The sequence below is a fragment of the Fringilla coelebs genome (genome assembly GCF_963513975.1).
Source record: "Fringilla coelebs genome assembly, chromosome: 5".
In the NCBI taxonomy this organism is placed as follows: Eukaryota; Metazoa; Chordata; class Aves; order Passeriformes; family Fringillidae; genus Fringilla; species Fringilla coelebs.
Window position 1 is genome coordinate 7,090,176 of NC_140033.1, and position 24,586 is coordinate 7,114,761.

The 24,586-nt window shown below is 48.9% G+C and overlaps 1 protein-coding gene across 3 annotated transcripts in view; it reads right to left on the bottom strand.

The window, feature by feature from the left end:
• FRMD4A (FERM domain containing 4A) overlaps positions 1 to 24,586 on the bottom strand; it is a 212,232-nt gene that overhangs the window by 126,517 nt on the left and 61,129 nt on the right. For 2 of the 3 annotated variants that reach the window (XM_084206682.1, XM_084206683.1), the window contains exon 2: positions 2,079 to 2,144. In XM_084206682.1, the coding sequence (XP_084062808.1) occupies positions 2,079 to 2,144 (66 nt within the window). Of the gene's footprint in view, positions 1 to 2,078; positions 2,145 to 18,653; positions 18,768 to 24,586 lie in introns of those variants that run through there. The other variant, XM_084206684.1, reaches the window with a different exon arrangement.

The window sequence follows — 24,586 nt, forward strand, 5'->3', positions numbered from 1 at the left end:
TTCCCCTAGCAAAGTGCATGTTGCTCCCAGAGGGAGCTCAGCCCACTGGGACAAGGAGCTGCTCATCTCTTTGGGTAACCTCAGCCCACTCCTGCTGAGTGGAGCAGCTCCAGGACCTCCCAATGCTGCTGGCTTTGCCTGTGCCATATAGACAGGCAAACCAAAGTGCTGTGTCCATGTCTGCAAAGTGAATCAGTACTGGAGACATACTCAAGTCCAAATCATCCTCCTTCCTCTTCATCTGCTCCACCCAAAAGTGATTTGACCCTGACTAGAAGCCACCTAACAGCATTGTCATTAAGCCAGGAAAACATCTGAGATGCCTCAGTGGATATTCCTGTACAAATGGGGGAACTCAGAGATCTGAGTACTGCATGCAACAGAGGTTACTGCTTTTTCTGGGCATGAATTTTTCATCGCCACCCTCCCGGCTTCCCCCATTCACACATTACTTGAAAACAGCAAAACGATTTGTTGTACTAATAAAATTCAACCATGGGTCACTTGCAAACTAGTTAGTGTGATTTACAGAGCAATTTGCTTCCTCTATTGATTACAAGGAATTCCACTGAAGGTGTGATCAAACACTTAGAAAAACATAATCTCACGTGACACCATTTCTGCTCCCTTGGAAGTAGACATGTTTTCCCACACCAGCCTCCTTGGCTGTCATCTTCCTGTGGTTTTTTAGTGTCATTGATCAAACCCCAAATAAATAGACTGGCCAGGGCAGCTCACATAGATTTCCTGCAGTATATTTTAAATTGTGATTATTAATACACCAAGCAGTGCTTTAGCAGAGCTATTCTCCAACAGTCCATTTTAATTTTTAATTGAACTAAGAAAAATTAGAAAAGGCATTTAGATGACACAGGAAGCCAAGTGCTGTGTCCTTGTGATGAAGGTGACTAAACTTCCCCCCAGCCAGCTGCAAAACATCAGAGAACCTGGTGCAGCCTATGCAGAGACCATTGGTATGGTGTTTTGTTTTAATTAGTCATCCTGATTTAGCTGTTCTCGTTCCACCCCTGTCCTGACTCATGGTTATCCAGGCACTCTATGAACACACTGTGTTTCAGGGGCAGCTGAGGGATTTCACCTCCTAGAGGACTCTGTAAAAACATTACCCATTAACAGCTTTGTAATGGCATTTTTAAGCAACTTTCCAGAACGTGAGGCTGAACGTGCTTCCTGTGATTCAAGTCCCCTCCAGCCATCCCCATTCAGGTGCTGGGCAGGATCCTGCCCCCCCTCCCATCTTATCAGCTGTAGCCAGGGCATTTGGGTGCTATGGGAAGTTTCATTTCCTGCTGCTTTGGCTGCCTGTGGCTGCCTGTGGAAGCCTTTGTAAAAGGAAAGACATTCTTCTAATTCTTGCTGTTAACCCGTTGGGGATCTCTGAGACAGGAGCCAAAATTGTCAGGAAAGTGTAGGATGCTACAGCTTTCACCAGCCATTCCTTACAAAGCCACCACCAGTCTCATTGTTCCCAGTCTTCCTTCTTCTTTTTCAAAAGTAAAAAATAAGGCAGATGGAATGTGGACCAGATTTAATACATATCTGTGCTTGACACATGAACCTACAAGAAATCCCTGCCTGTGGCATGACCACCACAGCATCTTCTGCTGCCAACCACAATTCCCAGTGGGAGCAGGTGGGAGCATGGGCACAGTCCCCTCTGGTGTGGAGCCCAGCAATTTAGGATGGCAAGCAGAGAAGCTGGAGATATTTTAAGCAGATGCAATGCATTTCTCATAGCTAAGCAGTGCCTCAAAAACATAGTTAAGAGATATAATAACAGTGTCAAAAATGACCAGAGGTGCTTTTCTATCTCATTGGCAGGGACTGGGACAGTTTTGGCACAGAATAAAGTAAAAATATGTCTTAAATTAGTCCTTCCCACAGATATGCCTTTGCAAATCCTTCCCAGGCAGCCCTACTGCAGCTTCCCTGAGCTCTGCAGGCAATCACAGCGCGAAGCTGCTGAGAAAACCAGCTGAAAACCCTCTACTCTCCCCACCCTGGTGAAAACCCACAGCTGTAGCAAACTATCAAACAATGAAATGTGCAGTTCCTACCTGAACAAGGAGCTCCAGCTTCCTGTCATCAAGGAGGTGCACTTGGCATCTGCGACCTTCTGTCATCTGCAAGGGACAAGAGGAACACGTGTCAGGGTGTCTGGAGTCACAGCTGAGCACGTGGCTGCTGGCTTCCCCCAGCACAACTTGGAGCCTTTCATTTGATGCAGTCCTTTTGGTTTGTGTTTATTTATTTCTTTTTAAATTAATCCCCCTTCTTTTGGCACCAGGATAAAGAAAAGGCTGGAAGGAGAAAAAGAAAATCCGCCCTGGTAGCTGTAATGGAGCGGTGTCTGGTGCCTACCTGGATGCAGCTGCCAGGAGGAGGGTGTTCCAGTGTGGACAGTGGGGGCAGGTCTGCAGCACAGGGGCCCTGGTGTTTCATACTGAGGCCTCCAGCTCTGCAGCTGGCTTGGCTGGCAGAGGAGACATCCAGGCAAGTTTCCCCAAGCCCCTCGACAGCCGTGATCCAGCAATGCCACAGGGACTGTGGAGCCAGGCTCCTCCCTGGGCTGTGCTGATGCTGCTCCCTGGAGTGGTACCAGGTGCCTGTTTGGCCTTGAATCCTGAAATGGGCTTGTCCTACTTGATGTATTCTATTTAGGATGTACCACAGGAGCCACTTCTGACATCTGGTCAAAAGGTACTTCCAAAGGTACTGTACTGGTCCAAAGGTGCCTCCTCACCAGCAGTTTATTACAAGAGTTAACAAATAATATCAATAAAACTATTATGTGTACAAGGCTTATATGAGATTTCCAAGGCCCACAGATTGGGGTCCTAAGATGTAAATGAGCTGTGGTGTGAGGGAACTCCTCTAGAGTGCATCAAGCCCTCTCTTGCACAGAGCACTGTGAGTGAGGAGCAACTACGCTTTGCAGAGTTACAGATCCCAGCTCAGTCCCACAAAGCCCTTCAGAGACAGGCACAATCCCACTATCTGTTAATGGGATATGGGCAGCCTTAAGCCTCTTTGGCTCTTGGAAATCCCTTTCTCAGCACGACTTAGGCAGCACACAAGCAGCCCCCCCAGCGTGGGCTCACCCTACAACACTCACGCACACCTGGACCCACCTTGGCACAGACCCAGCGCAGCCCCACAGCTCAGCTTAGCCCCCCAGGGACTCACCACCTGCAGCCAAGGCACCTTCCTGTGCTTTACATGGATCCCTAGCTCAATTTAATAATATTGCTTTCCCTGGTGAGTCCTAAAGTGTCACCATAAGGGAGCAGAGTCCACAGGATACTGGTGGGAAGTGGTCACAGGCTGCTGGAGACACAAGTGCTGCAGCATCCTGGGCATTCCTGCCCTCCTCCATCACCTCTTCCCACCAGTGCCAAGCTGAGCCCCTGATACAAAGCTGCCTTGCAGAGAGTGGGAAGCGTGCTTGGGGGGTTAACTGAGGACAGCTCAGCTTTCTGCTTCAGCTCTGTGGGTTAAAAATCAGCTGCCCCTGTGGCTGATGGGGCTGGATGTGCTGGTGTCCAGCAAGCAGTGGTGGATGCTCCACCATCAACTTTGCCCATCCAAGAATCCAGGCACTGTGTGGCCATTGCCACAGGATCTGCAACCTCAGCCATCTCCAGCAGCATCACCCTCATCCTGCTCTCAGCACAGGAGCCCATCAGCCTCTTCTAGGTGCTTCTGTCCTCCCTCTTGACAGCTCTGTTCCACATCCATCTTTCCTTTTCCTGGTACCAGATTGAAGCCCCTTCCACAAAACAAAGATTCAAGCATTCCAACAACTCTGTTGAACCTTAAGCTGGCCATTGAAGAGGCATAGTTTATTATGAGAAAACTTCTGTCAAACTTTTCCCTTCAACTCATCCACAATTTACAATTCTGGAAGGCACAATCCCATGCAATTCACGCAGAATTTTTGTTATTCACCCCTTTTTGTTATTCACATCAACACGCCTCTATCCTGCACGCCAAATAACATCACTTTCCTTCTCTTCTTCCATCAGCACAACTGGAGCCCTGGCACTGCAGCCAAAGGAAAGCCTTGTAAAACAAGGCTTCTCATAAATGTCAACCAGCTACCGCCATGGCAATAAATTGTCTTACGAGAATTTCCTCCAGTAAGAAATGTTATGCAAAATATGGCTTCTACTAAGGTGTGTTACTTGGTGAGCGAGATTTTTCACTATTAAGCAGCTTTCAGCTCACTTGTAAAACTATGCCAGAGGCTCACAGAAGGGCTTTGCAGTGGTTTCTCCTGCTTGGAGGAGTTGTCTGGGTCACATTCACACAGGCATGGGGAACCACAAGCTTCCTTCACTGGCCTTCCCCAGCAGATAGAGCTCTGAGTGCCTGGGCTGTGCTTTGACATCTCCCTCATTCTCTTACTGTCACATATCCACTGCATCTCCAAGATGGGGAACATGCACTGATATTCCAGCTTTAATCTGAGTTTAAGCAAGGCAAGAGATAAAGCACTGTGGTGATGGCAGGGATGGGAACACAGTCCTGCTTTTGTGTGTTGTGCTCCATAGGCTATAACAAAGTTGAAATATGAATAAAAGAAGATGAAAGGGGAAGAGGGAACATTTTCTGAGATGTCTGACTTTGTGCTGTAGTGTTTCAGCAAAGCACTTGCTCCCCGTGCAGAGCTTCTTTAGCTCTCTGTGCTTTTCCAGCCCGGAGTTTCATAACCCCTTAGAGCTTTCACTGCTAAAAGAAATCCCAAATGCAAACAGCTGAGAACATGAATAAATATCTGAATAAAGCAAAGCACTGAAATGCAGCACATGATGGTTGACTAATTGAAAGGCCTTTCATGAACATCCCTTGAAGCTCAGCAGGTCCACAGGTTGGAGATCTGCTGCAGCGTTTCCTTCCTCCAGCCACGGGGCTTTTCATTTGCCTCAGAAATGAGCAGTGCTTTCCAAGAGAAAAGAAAAGAAGGTAGAGACAGGCTTCCTACTTGATACAAGCTAAAATATGATGGCCCTGCCCTCCCTCCTTTCTGCTTTATTATTCCACCAGGTGTCTGAAGCCCACATGATGTGCTTTTTTGCATTGTCGGATCAATACGAACTCTGCTAGTTCGTCAGAGCAAGGAACGGGAGCATTTCAAAGCACAGCGAGAAGGCCCTGATTTAGCACAGCCTGTCTGGGTAAAAGATGCTGCCTCTGACACTGTGCAAATTGGCTGCTCTGCACTATCTGCTGCTCTGCCGTGCATGGGGCTGTGGCTGGCTCCTGCAAAACCACTCAGGGAATGCTTTCTGCTTCCCTGGGCAATCAGAGAAGGGAAATCAACACCAAAGCCCTGTGGATGGGAGCAGGAGGTCACCAAAATGAGCTGAGAGTACCAGAGTTTGGATGGAGGGAGACCACAGGACTGAATAGAGGTTCTCCTTTCCCAAGGCTCTAACCCAGAGAAGGATGGGGAGAACTAAGCTAAGAAGAACTTAAACTAAAGAGGCACCAAGGCATAGCTTTTCCTTCACCTTGAAAAAGCAAAATCCCAGCAAAGGGACAAGAAACAATGGTTGAGCAGACTTCCTGACGGAAGAGAGGGACACTTGATGTTGCAGGGAAACAGGGGAGTTCAGTCCTGGTTTTTTCACAGTGAGCTCAGTGAGATTTCCTGTACCAACACAGTCCCCCACTTTCCTTCTGGAGGTCAAGATCCCTCTTCCCTAACTCCAGAAATTAAAAAGCCAAGTTCAGCCTAATGGCTGAGATGCCCTTGATGCTCGAAGCAGGGAGAACACTCAAACATTTGAGTTCCATGGCTATCCCTGCTGCTCACTCAGCTGCAGCTCTGCCAGGATGCTGTATCCACACCAATCCCTCAGATTTCCAAAGCTTCTCAAGACATGTGAAGAGGTGGGCGTGTGTTACACACTCCTGAGTGCTAACAGTTCACCCATATGGCAGCAAGCTGCACGCACTGGGTGTGAAAATGGGCCATGAGCCTCTCATGGACCACACTTAACACGAGCTCAGATGGAAGTTTTCCTCCAAAATGCAGAACACATTTTTTCCCCACCCAAAACAGCTCAGTAACTCACTTTTTTTTTTTCTGAAAATCTGCCACTTCTTTTAGTGCCTGCACATGCAGCATGACCCCCACAAGGGCTTGAAGAACTGAGCATGAGTGCTTTCAAAAAGCTCTGTCGTTTATGCATGTGAGCCTGTGAAGATAATATATCTTCAATACCCAAACACAGATACTGCTTTTAAGGCATGTGAAAACCTGAAGCAATGTGTTTGTGTGCCTGAGGAACTGGAGTAGCCTGCAGGAGGGCTGACTGTACACAGGCATGCATTCCTTCTCTGCTCCTTGGCTTCTGCACCTTGAGGACAGCAAAACTGATCCTGACCTTTGCACAACATTTTGAGGTCCATCATATACGTTTGTTTACTCTAATACAGAGATGCTACAGAAAGGAAATCTGTCTTGTGGTTACTCATGGGATCTTCTGAATTGCAGCTGTTTTTCTCAAGGAAAGGATGTTTTAGTTACCTTTATCACAAGACTTTAAATCTCCTTTGGAGGCTTCTACCCAAATATTTACACAACGGGTTTCCTAGAGAAGGCAGGCTGGTGCTTATTTTGGTTTGTGCCATGAAGTGCTCTGATGATTGCCCTCCTCTCTATTCATCTTCACTGTAACTCAAACATTGTCTCAGAGAATCCTATAAACTGTCTGTGACACAGCCCCAAAACCTTCACAATGCTCAGCTAATCCCTGTACACCCAACACTTTGTCACTAAATTATCACAACTGCCCACAGAGCTGCTCCATCCAACAAACAGCCAAGGTGATGGGAGGAAACAGATCCAAAGAGAACCTTTCCTTTTCAGAATGAAAAAAACCCCTCCTGGTGAAAGCACTGTCACACTAAATAACTCAAAGGCACCAAATGCAAATGCTATTTACAATGTCAGTTCTATAAATATCCGTGGCACGTTTCATTAGCTGGTGACTGCAGGAATAAAGAAGAATACAGCATTTTCTTCCTTGAATCACATCAGAAATTATAATTGGAGGCAATTACTGTGCTGAATCCACAAAAATCTGTGTCACTCTGTCCACTGTTTGGACAGAGCTGCTGAAAGGAGACAGAGAGAGATGACAGCCCACTGATTACAGTAAACTCTTAGATTACACATCCTGCTCCCACTTGACCACTTCTTACCACCTTCTCATCCTGGCAACTCCTAAGCTTGTCGAGAGAGAGAGAGGGAGGAAAAGCAGTGTGTTTTTGACGTCTGCACAGCTTTGCACATGTGGCAGCACTTCACTTTGCTGAACTGGGGCCAGTCTGGCAAGCAGCTGCCTGCAGCACTGACCAGCACTGCCTCTTCGTGTGCCTGCATCCATCTGCTGTCTCCTGTCCTACACTCACACTTCAAGACCCTGGAGGAATGGACTATCTTTATTTTTATGTCATGTGTTTGCAGAGCATCCTCCCCATTCCTGGTCTGCATCTGCACCTAATAAATGTTACTGATGGTGGCTGGGATGAGGATGGCTGTGAGTGTGAAGAGCTGAGCATGGGGCTGACCCTTGATGGGGACCTGGGAGAGGGGACATGAGGAGGAGGAGGAGCACTGGCTGGGCTCTGCCCTTGGGGTTTGCTTGTTTTTGCAATCACAGAATCACAGAATCATTAAGGTTGGAAAGTCTTCCAAGAACACCAATCCCAGCCTTCAACCAAACACCATCATACCCACTAAGCCATATTGTGAAGTGACACACCTACTGCTTTTTCAAACACTTCCAGGATGGTGACTCCACTTCCCTGGAAAGCCTGTTCCAATGCTTAAATCTGGTCCCTTAGGTGTGACTCAATGGAAAAGGTACCTAATGAAGAGGAGGAAGATAACTTGGTGCAAATCTGCTTCACCTGTCCCAGCCATGGGACTTGCCCACTGCCCTGCACTGGTGAGCACATCACCATGGTCTGCAGCACTGCTTATGCCATCCTCTGCTCCAAGCCCAAAGCCCTCACAAATACTCACTTCCCTGCTCTTCCTTTTCATTAAAATGGGCAATATCTGAGGCACCTGTGCCTCAGTGGCTTGAAGCTCTGAGGATGTGAGACAGCCAGGAGAAACTGTTATTTCTCAATACAGTCCTCATTTCCACTATTTATCTCCACAAGTCTTTCCTAGATAAATGATGAATAATAGTTTGTTTTTTCAAGAGGCAGAAAAATGATTTTAATTTGGCCCCATACTCCTGGCTTGTGAGCAGAGGTCCATGTAGCCTGTCCTGTCTGCCAACGTCAGCAATGCAGTTCAGAACACGAGCTGAGCTTTCTCAAATAAGCAGTACAGAATCATGGAATGGTTTGGGTTGGAAGGGACCTTAAAAACCATCTAGTTCTAACCCCTGGGCCACAGGGAGGAATGCCACCCACTAGATCAGGTTGCTCAGAGCCCCATTCAACCTGGCCTTGAACACTTCCATGAATTGGGTATGAAGAAGTAGGAACTCACTAGACACTGTCTGTGTGTGCCCATTAAGCACTTTTTCATTCAAATTTGTTCATGCTATTATTTCTTATGGGAAAGGCTATTTGGTACTCTGGAGCAGGAGAGGTTAGCTGTGAGCCAGTTGTTTTTTCCCCTGGGAAGGGTATCCCAGCTGTATTCTCAGGCATTTGTCACCTTCTAGCAGTACTTTGGTAAGAAAACCAAGATGTTGCATATTCAAATGAACTGGAACAACCTTTTAAGTATTCCATTTCAAGGGAACTTGGTGGCAAATGGAGCTTTGAAGCTGAGAAGAAAGGCCACAGAAATATGCTGGAGAAATGGACGATGGTGATACGAAGAGAAGTAGCCAATGGCTGATGCATAACCAGACTTCACCTTCTAAAGCAGTGTGGGTTTCTCTGCTATGGAAGGGCTCTGAGGCTCTGTGAAATACACACACAGTCCACAGCTGGACTGACTGGCCAGAAAACAGAAGGTGACAATGATGCAGCAGCTCCCACAGGTTGGATAGCACCAGAGGAAGGTATCGCGTGCGAGGCCTTGGGCTTTCCCTGAGAGCTTTTCTATCCCTCTCCTTGAAAAATTAATGTCCTCTCTGATGGATTAGTGAATGGAGGCAACATTGTCAAAACCATGGTCACAGATACAGCTCTTAAAATCCCCTTCCATCCCACAGGAAGGGAGTGGTGCTTGACATTACCCACCGCATGGGGGATCTGCACAGGGATGTGTTTCAGAGGGGGTGCATCAAGCGGTGTGACGATTTCTGCAAACACTCATTTGTCAGGAGAGAGGAAAACAGCCTCAGTAATCAGAAAGCAAGAGTCCTCCTGGAGAAAGGAGGGACAGTGCCAGCTGTGGTGTCACCCTGTTGGAAGCACTGCTGGGACGGATGGCAGGACCCAGCCATTGTGTGGATGCCGACACGGAGCGATGGGACAAAAATTAAGGCGAGCTGCAGGCTGAGTGACCTGGTGACTTCCCTGTTTTGTCTTAGGAGCTGACAAAAGAATTCCTGGCCTGCCCAGGGGCTCCTCGCTTCCTCCACACAGCGCTTTTCCAGCCTTGCTTGGGCTCGGCATCACCCAGGGACATCTGCACAGGTTATTTTTCATGCTTCCCCTAAACAGCACTCAGCAAAAATGCTCTGATTCAGCAAAGCCCATAGCTGTGTCCATAAATCCCCTTTATTTCAGTGTGACATAAGCAAGTGTTTAAGTGGCTTACTGCATGAGGGCTGAAATGAAAAACCGTCTCCTACGGTCCTTAAGTCCATTTACAACATCAAGCAATAACTCTCAGGCGAACTCTAAAGCCGGGAATGCCGCGTCTTAACCTCAAAACACTTGGTGCTTGAGCCGCGTAGTCAGAATGAAATCTAATTCCAACACCACGTTTTAAACCGAGCAGGGCATTACCCAGCAGATGTCTGAATTACTGCTCCGAGCATGGCCAGCCCCAATGGCCTGATTTCAGTTACATCCTGAGATAAGAGAGTCCTTTCCTGGACAGACCGGCTTCCTCACCCGAACGGAGGCTGGGCTGGTTTAGGTCACGTATTGTTTTCTTTCTTGAAAATAATACAGATCTAAATCTGTTCAAATACAAAGGGAAGCAGGAATTCTTGCAGCCTCCCTGCCCTCTGATGTTGAGGCAGGAGGAGAGGGCATTCCCAACGCAGACTTTTTACTATGTTTGACTCCTTCGCCCCTGGAACTCTGTCCCTTCCCTTTCTTGGCAAGGAAATAAACAATTTGCCACTATAAAAATATACCAGCTTCCAAGAATTATCCCCACTATTTACAAGGCAGCAGTGGAGAGCGTAGGAGTTTTGATATGTTTGGTCAGAGCATCCTCTGAGCTCTGGAGCTGGGGCTGACCACAAGGAGGTTACACAGTCTTCAGTATTATTTATTATTTTTAGTCTAGAGTATTCACTGGTCACAGATGTCTTAAACCTTACAGATTTGAAACCCCTTCTGCACACAGCAGAAGTGTGTTTTGATAAGCCTTGACTCAGCTGGTCAGTTGTGCAGGTGGTTCAACATGGTCACCTGCTTTGGGGCCAGCATTTTTAGGTTAAGAACATGCCAGAGCTGTTAAAACTTTGCCTCAAACTGGGATCTTGTAGCTGTCTCTTCCCCTTTTACTTGGGAAGCCCATGTTTCTCCTAGAGCCTTTCTGCACGTGCAGCAAGCTGGCTGCACCCAGCAATGGGTAAGGAAATAAGTAATAAATAAATAATAGTGCAAAAGAGGCAGCCCAGCTGCTCCTCCTCCCACCAGCTTGGGGCTCTTCCCTGCTGGCAGCACTGTCAGGCAGATGAGTTTTGAATGAGTCAGGGGATGAAGCTGCCATCCTGTCCCAACAGACTTCCCTGCACAGCCTCACAGACCTGGAATATCAGCTCCTGTCTGGAGCCAGCACCAAGCCCTGGTGGGACAGGAAGAGCTGCAGTCCTGCTCAGAATTCCATCACTTCTTACAGAGCAGATGATGAGCTGTTCACATTTAGGGCATCTTTAGGTCTGGTGAAACCACTGGATCCATATGAAACCACTACAGCCAAGGGTTGCATCCTATGGGAAGTGGAAGGGGAATGGCAAGGGCAGCCCACAGCCTCATCCCACCTTACAGACCTTGGGACTGTTCATCCAGACTTTGCTATTCCTCTGCATGCCAAAGGAATATCCAAAGACTGAAAATCTGCCACTATCACAATCAAAAACCATTGCAAAAAATAGTGCCCCTCATACCTCTGTTAATGAGACAACAGGTAGACAATCCTCCTTGCTGCCAACTTTCCAGTTAACACCCAAAATAACTTGCCCTGTACATAAACGTCTCCTGATCCAACTCAGCTCAGCCAAACTCTGTCAACATCTTTATTTGGTGATCTTTTCTTTTTGTATTTCCCCCAGGGTGAACTTATTTTCTGGATAATAATCCCTCTAAGGCAAGTTCTGCAGTATCATCCCATGTTTGCATATGTGATCCATCATTTGGGTTGCCAGTCCCTAATGCAGCCCAAAGAAATAAATATCAACAGCAGAGCTAAAATGGGAGGCCCAGAGGGAAAGAGGATAAAGGATCTCTGGTGTCCTTGCACAAGGACAAGCAGAGTGGTCCTGGGACAGGTGCTTCAGCAACTTTTGAGCATAGCTGTGCTTCAAGAAAACCAAGATATGCCTTGGAAGGGTCTTGCTTCCCCTGGAAGAGCTCTGTATTCACTCTGCTATGCACAAAGGACACAGCATGATCTAAGGGAAAATGAGGCAAATTACCTAAGAGGGAAATCCTTTACCAATGAGCCTTTATAAGTCACATCAACTTCTTTGCAGGGACTCCTGGTCACCTTCTGGTTCATTCCCTACCATATTCTGCAGCAAGCACTGTGAGTCATCATAGGATAATGACCATGTGGCAATAAAGTACATGGCAACAGGTTATTATTATTATTATTATTCCCAAAGGTATTATCATGTCTGTTAATCTCTCCTACATCTGACATGTTAAATTCCTTTTAAACACACATAAAATTTTAATTTTTTGTACAGTTTCACACTTGAAACGTGGCATACTTTCAGCAAAATGTTCCAGATATCACTTGTTTGTGCACGCAGACAGGGTGTAATTACATGAGAGCATCCAAGTCTTCTGGGAACACATTCACAGGAGGTTTTGTTTAGTTATAGAGGAAAACAGGACAATTTATTTGCTATTGAAACTAATGTGATTTGCCAGAGGAAAAAAAAATCAATGTGGGTTCATAGGAAGATGACCAAAGTGACCCAAGGCAGTGGAAGTGATAGTATGTGTGAAATATTTCTAAAGGACAAATGAAGATTTATGGCTTGAAGTGTCCTTTTAGTGCTCACTGGGTGTTTTGTACCTACTGTATCACTAAGCCTTTGGAGGTGTGAGTGGTGCTGCCTGATCAATGGAGCCAAGGCACTGGGCACTGCATCACTCAGGTGCTGTAACAGAGCAGGTCAAGGGAGAGCACTGAGCAGCATTATATATAGCACATAACAGAAAACACACTTACAAAAGTCATTCCAGATGTGAAAGAACTAAAAAAAGGCTAAATGTTAATCTGTGTACAGAACTGCTGGTTTTGTTGGTTTTTTTTCCCCCTTCTTGTTTTGAATAACACTCCAAGAACTGATATGCTTCCAGTGGGAAAATATGTCACCGGGTTGTTTCCAGCCACTGCTAATCAGCAGGTCTGACAGACACACACTCGATGTTGAGAGCCAGGGCTGTGGCTGTGCCCAGGCTGGGCAGCTGCCAGCAGCTCTGCCTGAGCAGCAGCAGCTGACAGGGTCAGTGCAGGGTGGGCATCATCCCCCAGAGCTGGGTTTCACAGGCAGGACGGGCTGAGATGCAGAGCACACTCAGATGACAAGCAGCTGACTCATCCTCAGAGATGCAGGTGTTTGCAGGAACCAGTCCTGCTTGCAGAAGTCTGGTTTGATGCTCTCTGCTCCCACTTTGCTCCTGAGCAGGGATGCTGCAGGGCTGGGACATCTCCCAGGGCTCTGCCTGCACACCTGGGTGAGGGGCATGAAGGGATCCAACTGCTTTCTCCAGCCCTGACAGCTCCTGATGCTGAACACTTGTGTTTCTGGTGAGGACTAGAGCTCAGACTAGCCCCAGTCAGAGCTCAAGCAGGGAAAACTACTTATAGGACACAGCCTGTGCTTTTATAGCCCCATTCACAGCCTGACTAATGCCAGGATATTGCACCACCTGTATTGAGAATTCTTTGGCTATTGGTGCAGCAAGACCAGGTCATCTCTGCATCATGACAAACTAAATATGGACAATCTGTAACCTCTGCATAGGAGAGACCTGAAATAAACACTTCAAAACAAACCTGGTTTTTACCATATGCCTCTGCTTTTTAAGAGCCAGGGAAGGATGTTCCTTTCTGGAACTCAACTCAGCAGCTCTTCAGTACTAGGAAGAATTGATGCAGAAGAGTTAAGGATAGGAAGAGAAGAGGGAACTGCCTGATGCAATGCCTGCAAACTCAGCAGCTGGATCTGATAGCCCTGAGCCCTAAGCTCCAAGGATTCAATAGATTCAATATCCATTTTGGAGCAGCCTTCTGCCATGTACACAGTCAGCTGTGCCTGTGACAGGGGACTGACAAGGTGAGGACACAGCCCAGCACTGTTGGATGTGCAGATTTCCCTCAGAACTGCCATCAGCACTCCTGGAGCAATTCAGAAGGCACTTTCCATGGTGCAACACAGAGGCAAAGCAGACTTGGTACTTCCTGGCAGTTTTCCCTGGTCTCTTCTCCCAGTTCCCACCTCCTGCAGCACAAGCCCAGGTGACACCTTCATTGACTGCATAACCACCCCAGCAGGGATGCAAAGCATCCCAAGGAGCCCAGACCACTCCAGATATAACTTTTTTCTCTTTTGGATTTTGCAGTTCAGAGTTGCAGAAGACAGTGGAAGTCACCTTCCAGATTTATTTTCCAGCACGCTTCCAGGCTGGGAGAGGATGTGTGCGTGCACAAAGGAAGCACTGTGTTTGATTACACATCCCCTAAATCATCCCTGTCCCCTTGTGTGCCCCATTTCACCAGGAAATGAGTGTGTGAGCACACACGTGGCAGCCACGTGTTGGGATGATGAGTGTCTCCACAAAACCCTGGCTGGGGGTGGCCAGCACAGACACTCCCCACGCACAGCAAGGACAAAACCATGTTTAAATGTGGAAAAAGCTCAATCCACACTCCCCTCTCTAGGACAGGTGCCACGTTTCAGCTTCAGATTTTGTGCTGCCTTTCCAAGCTGCTCACTTGATGCAGCAGCTTCCATCCCCTGCTTGTCCTGCATAAACCCAGGGTCAGCCCGTGGCTGCTCCACTATCTGCAAAGCACTTCCCTGCATGAAATGCTTCAGCTGGGAAGGATGGGATGCCAGCAGTGCTTACAGTGTGTGTGGTACAGCTGCAGCCACATGCAGTCCCACACGGCCAGGAAACCCAAACAAGGGTGGGTTTATTTTGATTGGGAGATCTGGAGACTTCTAAGAAGAAAAATAAATAAATAATCTAAACATTAGAGCCTGAGCCTAGTGGGTTGGCAAGCCCAACAACCATTGTCAAAATGTTAGGCATTACGTGTGGAAGTGTACATACAAAAGGATTTCTCTAGCCAAAATGGGAATATCAACCTCTTTTTGGTTTGTAGCTTTCCAGGATATTTTCATTGGACCTTTTTACAGTCAATTTAAGTAACAAAAAGTCAACTTGCCTATCTCTTTTTTTTGCCTCAATGACTTTTCCCAAAGATTACTACACTAAATCACACCTCATCCCACCAGCGCAGGCAGAGGGTGAAAAGATAATTTAGCTGCTCATTAATGATCTTTTCCTGAGTGTGGGGACACAGCAACTGTTCCACACTGCGTGAAAATGTCCCAGAGAAGCTCAGGACAAAAGCAGAAGTATTATCTATCTGCGAGGAAAGGAGCAAAGTGGGCTGTGAACAAGAACATTGTTGGTGGCACTGGAAATCAAATGGTTCCAGCTCCTCTGGCCTCCTCTCCACCTGAAGGCTGGGCAAGGGCTGAAGTCCTACCTCACCCCACAGAGAGGCACCCAGGGCACCTGGCACCAGCCTTGGGGCCTCAGAGCAGTGTCACACAGCCATGAAGCAGAGGTGCATGGCAAGGGGAGGGACATCAGGGTCTTCTACTTTTCCTGGCAGGCAGCCAACTAGAGGCAAACACAGGCAAGGAGTAAAGGAGTAAATCTTCAGGCTGACATCGACTCATGAGTAGGTGGGGTGCAAAGGTGACTTGGAGCAGAGGAGACAAGATCAAAACTTTTGTGCTTGCAATTCATCAACATGAAAGTGCTCCCAGAAGCTCAGAACCGATCAAATATCTGTCTGGGGTCCCTTCTCAGTGTCAGATCACAGAGAAAAGCAATCAAAGTCATTTTTGGCGCTTGACAAGGTTCATCCCCAGAAAAGAAGACAGGGGCTCCAGCTCATTGTGCAGCCTCACCAAATTCTGGCTTTCTAGGACATGGCACATAGTGAGATTTACAGGAGTTTACAGGAGGGCCAGGGATTAAGTTTTCATACGTCTGGGAGCAGAAGAAATATCAGTGAATGTTGTCAGCTGCAGTGGTCCCTGAGGCCATGCTGGGCAATGCACTGCTGGCTTAGGGAACCTGAGAGAGGCTGGGACAACTTGGGATTTGGAGCTGGAGGAGGCTTGTAAGCAATTCCATCACAGCTTAACCTTGTCAGACCTTGCTGCCTGCTGGGCTGCCGTGCTCTGCTTGCACTGGGGCTGCAGGGCAATGCTCCAGCTGCTGGAAGGAGCAAGCCAGCAAGGATGACTGGAGATTGGCATTCTGAGTGACCTTGGGAGCCAGCTGTGCACCCCATCCTGTGATGAAGCAAGGGGATCCCAGGGAGCTACAGCTACCTGCTCTTATAGCTGACCCCACAGCACATCCCCCCAGCTTCCCAAGAGATGGGCATTTGTGGCATGGCTCCCATCTAGATGGAGATTCTGGGTGCAGCTCAGAGTAGCAGAAACCTCGATTTCCTCAAACACAGAGAGTTTGAGTAAAAGACACCCAAGTTTCCTGAGATCTGAGCCTAAGTGTGGCCCTGTGCATCACAGCAGCCTTTGCTTGTCCCAGCAATCCAGCTCACAAGAAATGGGTCATACAGAGCCTTTCTGCATCTTCAGGGGACACCACTAAGCCCTGACCCCAAATTTGGTTAATGCTGGATCAACACTCTCCTTAATACCTTCCCCACGTGTCACCCCCCTTGCAATGCATGACCCTTCCTGCACAGTGCTAACAGACTGCACCTTGAGACTTCAGTGACTCCCCAGCCCTTTCCAGTTCTCCCTAATAAAGCATTTTCTCCTTCATCCACACCTGCAGTTTCACTTTGGCTTTGCTGTTAAGCCTCACTCAAAACTGATTCAAGCCTTCTGCTATTATTCACACAGTACAGTAGCAACAAAGGGGATATTATGTACCACTGTAATTACCTGTGATGTGTGGAACTAGATTCCATGACTTGGGAAGTCTTCCCCAGGCTTATGTCCCTCTTAACAACACCCAGTGCACAGCTGAAGCTCTCGACCTGGCTAAACAGTTTGACAGGATCTCTCTGCACCAAGTGATGCTGCATTGCTGTAGGGTCCTAAGCAACCCAATGCTGTCACCACAGGTATCTTCAAATATCAAGTTGCATTTTTAATGCAATAACCACTTCAGACATGCAACAACAGGACCACCAGAAATAGCCTACAAGGAGACAAGAGTAGCTTGCCCAAAAGGATTGTGAGTGGCTCACTGGTGCATCTATGCTCAAGATGAGAGATCCCGTATTTTTAGCTTGGGCATTTACAACAAAAATTCACTGAAGAACAAAACGCTTATTTTTCATGTGCATAAATCCACATGCTCTGCTCCAGTCGTGCACCTCTCCCTTCTGTGGAAACTGATCACACAGCATGATGGATGGGCAATGCCAACTCCTTCAGCCTGTCTGGTCCTCTGAGGGACACAGCTGACCTTAGCAGCAGCACAAGGTGGTACTGAGCTGAAGACCCTTCAAAATATCCCCTCTTGTACCAAAAAGCAGTAAATCCTTGCCTCCTCATGCTTCTGCCACAGCCCCTTGCTCAGCAGCACAGCTGGGCTGCAGAAACCACCCCACAAGGAGCTCGCCCTCCTGCAGAGCGTGGCACATACCTGCCCGGCACTGATGCTTAAAACCACCTTCCAAATATTAATATTTGGAAGAGAACAGGCTGCCTGTAACTTGTGCCAGGAGGGTCGAGCCCAGCAGCTCTGACCCACCAAGCTGAGCCCGGCCAGGGTCGGCATCACGGTCCAAGTGAGAGCACAGGCAGCAGCCCCCCAGCGAGCCCCCCGCCATCACCCCAGGGAGAAAGGGATCAGCCCGAGGGGTTTAGCTCCCTCGGGAATTCTCTGGTGCCTGGCAGGCAATTCCAGGCAGGGAAGATGGCACAGACCCCACGCCCGTAACAGACCCCTCCATGCACGGTGGGGGCAATGCGCATCAGCCCCCGGGCACCAATCTGGAGGGAAGCGGGTCCGAGACCCCCCGATATCCACCTGGAGCTGGGCAGAGCCGCGATCCAGCCTCTCCCGACAGCCGAGGCACGGGGAAAGCCCGGCTCAGCCGAGCCCATGAAGTGCAGCGCGCCGGCACAGGCACCACACCCCCTTGGCCGCTGGAAAGGGCGAGCGGTGCCGGCGTTTTTGTTCAGGACAACGTTCTAAAACCCCAAACCAAACCAAACCAACGAGCTGGGAGTTCAGCTTTCCCTGCGACCTCACTTGCCTGCGAGAGATTTGCTAGATAGCTCCGCATCTGTGTGTGCTGTATTGCTAAACCGCTGCCAGGGCTATTATTAGAAGCAATTGTCTCTCCTGGAAATTTTATGGAGAGGTTTGAAACAACTTTTCTGCCGCCCTCCCCAGCAGCCAGCGGGTAACAATGCGGCCGAGAACCCTCCTTACGCCGAGCCAGCCTGCAGGGCGTGCAGATGCACTCCCATACGGGCACACTTTGGAAGCAGAGCTACACACATTTGTCTTTTCCAGCCCTGAATCCGGAGCAACTTTTCTATTCCCGACTCAGCAAAAGGTGCACATGGGAAAGGAAAAACGAGCCGGGGGCTCTCCCCTCAGCGAAGCCCCCGGCTCTGCATTAAACTTGCTGCAGCCATTTGGGAAGGGAAGGAGCAGTCCATCTTGGCAGTCAGTGGGGACAGAGCGGATTGCTCGGGAAGGGGGGAAGGAATCACAGCCCCGGCTCTCGCCCCCCACACACCGTCTCCTTCCCCCGCCGCCGCGCTCGGCTCCGTTACTCGCCCACCGAATCCAAGGGCTTGGGGCTGGGGATGTTTTTTTTGAAAGGACAGGCAAAGCAGCTGCTGCCCACATTTCTCTCCGTTTGAGGTAAATGGAGGGAGGGGGCGTGGAGCAGCCCGCACACTGCGGCTGGGCTTTCCCCGGGGGCCGGGGCTGCAAGGGGAGCCCCGGCCCGCCTCGCCTCGCCTCCCCTCGGCAGACAAAGACCCCGTTACCTTCTCCGCTGCCTCGGCGGCCCCGGCGGCCCCTCAGCTCCGAGCCCGGGACGAGCGCATCCCCGCCGCACCGCGTCTCCAGGCCGCGGCTCTACCGCCCCGCATCCATCGCCGCCTCTCCGCCGCGGGGTGCGCGGGATGCGCGGCCCTGCCCTCCGCTCCCGGCCGCTCCTACGGCCGTCCCATCCTCCCCGCCGGGATGCCGGAACCCTCCTTTCCCCCTTCTCCTTCCCTTTCCCCGCCTGCCGGCCCCCCGCGCCCGGCTCCTGCGCGGCCGCTGCCGCGCTGCGAGGCTGCGAGGCTGGAGCCGGGGAGGGAGGAGGAGGAGGAGGAGGAGGGGGAGGAAAGAGGAGGAAGGAGGGAGGAGGGCAGCGAGCAGCAGTTGGCGCTGGGTCATGTGAAACAGATGAACCTGGCTCGGGCCTGCCAACATCTGGGCTCCCCCTCGCCTCTGGGAGGAGGATGAAGGGATGAAGGGATGGAGAGGGGAGAAAGGGTGCGGGGCGGCGGTGTTCGCCCCCTGGCCACGCGTGCACACCTTGAGATGATAACGGAGAGAGGCGAGAGCAGCGGGGATGCTCCGAGCAGAGCCCCGAGCCCCGAGCACCCGTGGGGCTGGAGACAGAGCAGCTCCTGCCAGGCTGAAGCCCTGGAAAATAGGGCAGCCTCCCTCCCACCCTGGTCCTGGCTGGGTGAAGGGTGCAGCTTGTGGTGGTGTAAAAGAGTGGGGATGCTGCCCAGCAATAGAACATCTCTACACATGGCAGTAGGGTAGCCCTCATGCAAGGGTGTCACTATTAAATAATTGCATCAGCCAATAAAGACAGTATGTGTGGGCCTCCAAAAAGTGCTGATTTATTGATTTAAACATGCACAGCATGAAGCACCCACACCATGAAGCAACCACACCTGTGGTTAAAGCTCTGGCTTGTTCCACTGCCTTGCCCCTCCATCAGTATTTTCTCTCTGGGACTGAGGTTATTCTCACTGGGTAAAAACCAGAGGCAGCTGCTGTGCCATGCTCTGGAGCAGACTGGCTGGGAGAGGTTTGCTTTGGGAGGGGAGGTGTGGAGGTGAGCTCCACTCAAACTTCATTTGTTTTCAGCTGGCATTCATGCCACCACGAGGATGCTCATGGTGAGGGTGGATCTAGAGCTTACATGGGATACAGGGAATTTCCCTCTTTGCCCCACAGAAGGATGGCAAAGTCACTCTCCTGACGTGGTGGTGGTGGTGAAGGAGCAGAATGTCTCATTTTAACTGGGGGTGATGCTGGCTTTGATTTGCTGTCAGACTCAAAGTCAAGACCATGAGTCTTTATGTATTCCCTGGACATAAAGGGGCCAGTGGGCTGCAAAGTCCTTCTGGATACAGCAACCAAATGCTAGAGCACGAGCACACTTCCCTCTCCTGTTTTTGAGGGCACAGGCATAAACACAGACCTGTGCATGCAGCCCAGGCAGGCTCACCCACTCAGCTCACTCCACCCAAGGGGATGGCTTTGATTATGGGGATAAATATTGAGGCAGTTCTGACCTCTGGCTGCTGAGGGGAAGGACCAAGGAGCTGAGGGGGCCCAACCCTGCTTTGGAGGTGATCCCAAGGTCAGGACAGAGGGGCAAGAAGCAGCAAAGGCATCCATCCCTGCTGCAGTCTGCCCATGGCTCCACTGCAAGGGTAAAGATTGTGGATTTATGGGTTCATCTCATCCACGTGTACATCCAGCTGCTGAAGCAACACTGAGGGGCAAACCACCAGAACACAAACTGCAAAACCTCCTGGAATTTAAACCTACTAGTTTCAGAAGAAGGTAAAGCTTCAAGTTGCCTCCCAAATGCTCTTCCGCTCTTTCCTTCAGCAGAGGACACAACGCATCTCAAGGAGGTTCTGTCTGCAGTGCTGAAGAAGAGCATGAACCCCAGCAGTGATTGAGCCCTGACCCTGATTAGAACTAGCAAGGAAAAATCACCTTCCCACGTGAAGTAACATTTGTAATAAAAATAAGTGGCTTGTCTAAGTGAAGATGGATAAAGGAAATGTAGCAGGAATATCTCCCACCATTGCAGGAAATGTTAACACATCCTTTTGGGTGTTGCTCATGGGGCCTTGGATGGGTGGTGAAGATAATATTGTCTAAGTCCCCATGGAGTTAAAAGTATAGAACTTAGAAATGGGAGCTGTTTCTTATAATGTGGAAAGACAGTGGAGTATTGTCCTTGCCAAGAGCTGATTATGATTACTCAACCAGAAAGAGTGGCTATTCCCCAGAACTGGACAAGGGGTTTGCCCCAGGTCCTCTCATTTATCCATTGCACCCTTCTTTCCTAGAAAAAGTGGCCAGATCTGTGTTTCTTCCCTGGTAAAAAAGTCATTCATCTCATGCACATTCCTCTCCAACTTTCCCAGTTATAATTCAGCAGCAGCAAAAGTCCTTTTCTTCAAGGAAATGCCATAATCTCACAATGTCTCTGGAGCTGGCACAACCCAAACAACACACCCTGGTAGCAAACATCCAGTCTGGAGGCAGCAAAGCTGCTGTCATTGCAATGATGAGAAGCAAGGAATGGCCATGCTTCTTCCAAGCTGGTTCCTATCATGGCAAGTCCCAAAAATTGAACAGCAACCCATATAATATTAACTTTGACATACACAAAACCCAGCTTCCAGCAAGCAGATGCCTCTGTGCCACAATAAAAACATGCTGATTCCTTTGTTTTGGCTCCTGATAATAAAGCTAGGAGGAAACACCATGGCCTTGTGCTGCAGAATTACTGTTGACAATTCATTCCCACTCTCGTTAGCAAAGATTAAAGAACCAAAATACTTTACAGGGAGCGTGGTGATAGGACTGTGGGTGCCATCAGAATGTGTGAGCTGTTACATGAACATTTCTAGTAGTTTCAGAAAAGCTTAATGAATACTGTCTACCCCCAGAACTGCATTAATTAGCACTAACGGGCTGGAGGAGATGTCATGCCATGAAGCAATATTCACACTTACTCCATGATTTGCATCTGTAAGAGGTGCAGGGCTTTACAGGAGTCAATGCCATTTCCTGCATATGGCACGTCTGAAACCCATGGAAGGTGAGGAAAATTCTTTCAAAGAACACTCAGGATTTGCTGAAGGTGTCTAACTGCCTGCTTCCCTCTGGGAGGTGTTCAATGGCCTAACTCTCATTGATTGCACGACTCTTAACTCATAGTATTTGAGTGGCAGTAAAAGATTAAAAAGCCTCAAAACTTAAAAAACAACATGGGCCTAAGTAACTTGGGAGCTGAAATCCATTTCCAGAGATGATATAAGCTGTTAGGCATACGAATTTCGCTGTAAATCAATGCAGCTGACTTATTGTAGCCATGACAAGGGTCAGCCAGACCTAGAAAATGAAATGTCAGGTTAGCCTGTGGGTTAATTCGTGTGGTCCCTCTGAAATTTGTGGCATAAAATGGTCTTACTGCTCATTAGCTCTGACGTAGTTTGGCTGGAGAAGAAGCAATGGCATCACCTCTCTTCATCTGAAACAATCTGTGTCCTCCATACACTGAACAGGCCTCAGTTGGTCACCCAAGCCACCAGGCTGCCCTCACCCCCTTCCATGGACCAGGGCCAGCAAAAATGGGAAGGAGGGTTACGTGTACCACCGCCAAGCCTGTCCCCATCACTCCGTTTTCCTCCGTAACAGGTTTTGAAGAGTTGTGACCTTGTGACAATTCGTGCTGGGGACTTGGGAAACCAGGTGGAAGGCACAGGGATCTCATTCAGAAAAGCAAAATGCAATTGCTCGGAGCAGGACCTGACTCATGACTGTAAACCATGGGAGATGGGGCACATGCAACACCAGCTGCACAGCGTGCTTCCGACCGGGAAGGTCTCCAGGTTTGCTGGGTGAACCACGAGATGTTTCCAGTTAAGCCTTTCATAGAAACACTTCCCTTCTGAGATGAACTGTGGGTGTTATTCCCTTGTCATGCTTTCATTAATCTCCAGGACAATCCCTTAAGTAATTGGGGCACAAAAGGCGGGGGGAAAGGGAGAAGCAGGACTTTAGCTTTGGACAAAATAAGCCTCCAGGGCGTCTGATTAATTTTCACACAGCCTGTACTTAAAGGGTCTCAGAGAGCTGAAGAGGGAAGGAAGCAGACCTCGATGTTCCCAGAGAGCTGGTGCAATAAATCCTCCCTTCATTAGGCAAGGGAAGTGCATGCTGGCAGGATTATTACGCAGGGAAGCAAAGCTGGGTCCCCACGAGGCAGCTGGAAGGGATGGTGGGGACAAGCCAACTCCAGCTGGTTGGTGCCATGACCCTGGGCTGCCAAATCCTGCCTGCTGCCTCCAGCTCCAGCCTGGGGCTGCTATGGAAAGGGACAGGAGCCATGTGTAAGTCCCCTGTGTCCCAGTTAGCTCTGGGTAATCCTGGCATCCCAGAGGCCAAACAAAGCAAACAGCTCAAGTGGGCATAAGGGACCAAAGAGGAGCTGGGTGTGCCACCAGCCCTCCCAGGGCCACCCAGGACTCAGACAATCCTCAGTTCCTTCCTCTTTGCACCCACCTGGGTCTGGGACTGAGAAGGAAGAAGGAAATCTTCCTGCTGGAACGTGCTGTGAGCCATGCCTGTCCTTGCAGGAGGAATAGAAGGATGAGGGATTCCCCTCCTTGATGGAGGTCAAGTCCTCACAAATCCCTTCTCCCGTGGGGTACAGGGGACACGTGCTTCCCTTTTCTCCAGAGCTGAGCTAAGCCCTGCCTCGGAAACTTTTGCTATTCACAGAATATTGCCATTTTCACCTGAAATGGCTTGAAAGCAAACCAATGCAGGAAGGAGCAGACAGGGCAGGGGCCTCTTCCATTCATAAGAAGGGATTGGTGGGGGTGGAAGATGGAGAGGCCTTTCCCCAGGGGAGGAGCAGGAGCTCCAGAAGATGCTCATGGTGCTGGCAGAGAGCCCTTTTTGGTTGGGGGAGACCTGGAGAGTTGCTCTCAGACCACCAGCATGGCTCCAGTGCAGGCAGAATTAAAATGCTACTAGTAAGAGAAAACCTCTTTCATCCAAAGGCAAGTGAACAACCTCACCCATGCAGGGGAGCTGCTGAGCAAATGGGGAGTGAATGCAAGGACCTGAGAAGAAGGCTGGAAACAGCAAAATTATTCTCCCCCACACTTTCCTCAGATGCTGCAGTTGACTGGTGCTGGTGAAGGACAGCCAGAAGCCTTCTTTGATGCCAAAAGGCAGCTCAGGTAATTGTGAAGGACATCAAATGAATCAGCTGAGAGAGCCAAGCCCAAAAACGTGCCTCCTGTCAGGCAAAACCTACATGCACTTCTTGCACTGAGCTACATAACAAAGTACTATTCTCTTTTGCACAAAGGAATAAATCAAACTCATTCTCATTTGTTTGGCTTTTTGTACTGAAATAGCCTTTGTACTTTGCATGATTTCAGATTTGAAGAATATTTTTGTAGTTTTACACTGCCTTCTACTGAGGATTGCAAAATTTACACCAGTTGGAAAAGCTTTCTATTTCACATTTTGCAGAAAATCCTGAGAACATTTCAAAATGGCACTAAAATATTTATGAAAAGATTTTTCTAAACAAATGTAGCAAAAATAAAAAGCCACTCCGACAATGTTTCAATACATTACTGCAACCTTAAAGAAGGGCTCAGGAGATACTAAAGTGACACAGTAGAATGACAATTTTAGCAATTGAAATAAAAAGTACTGTAAGCTTGCTTTCCAATTTCTGTTACTTTTTGGCTATACTATTTTATTTCTTTTAAGTGTTTTTCTCTACTCCATTTCTTGCCCACCAAAAAAACCCAGGGAAAACTCCTGTAGGTGTTAGCAGGGGGTAGCCTAATTTCAGATGCAGGTGTGGTTTTTCAGGTAACCTTTTCTTATTGAAAGTTTTCACTACCTCTGTGAGGCAAGA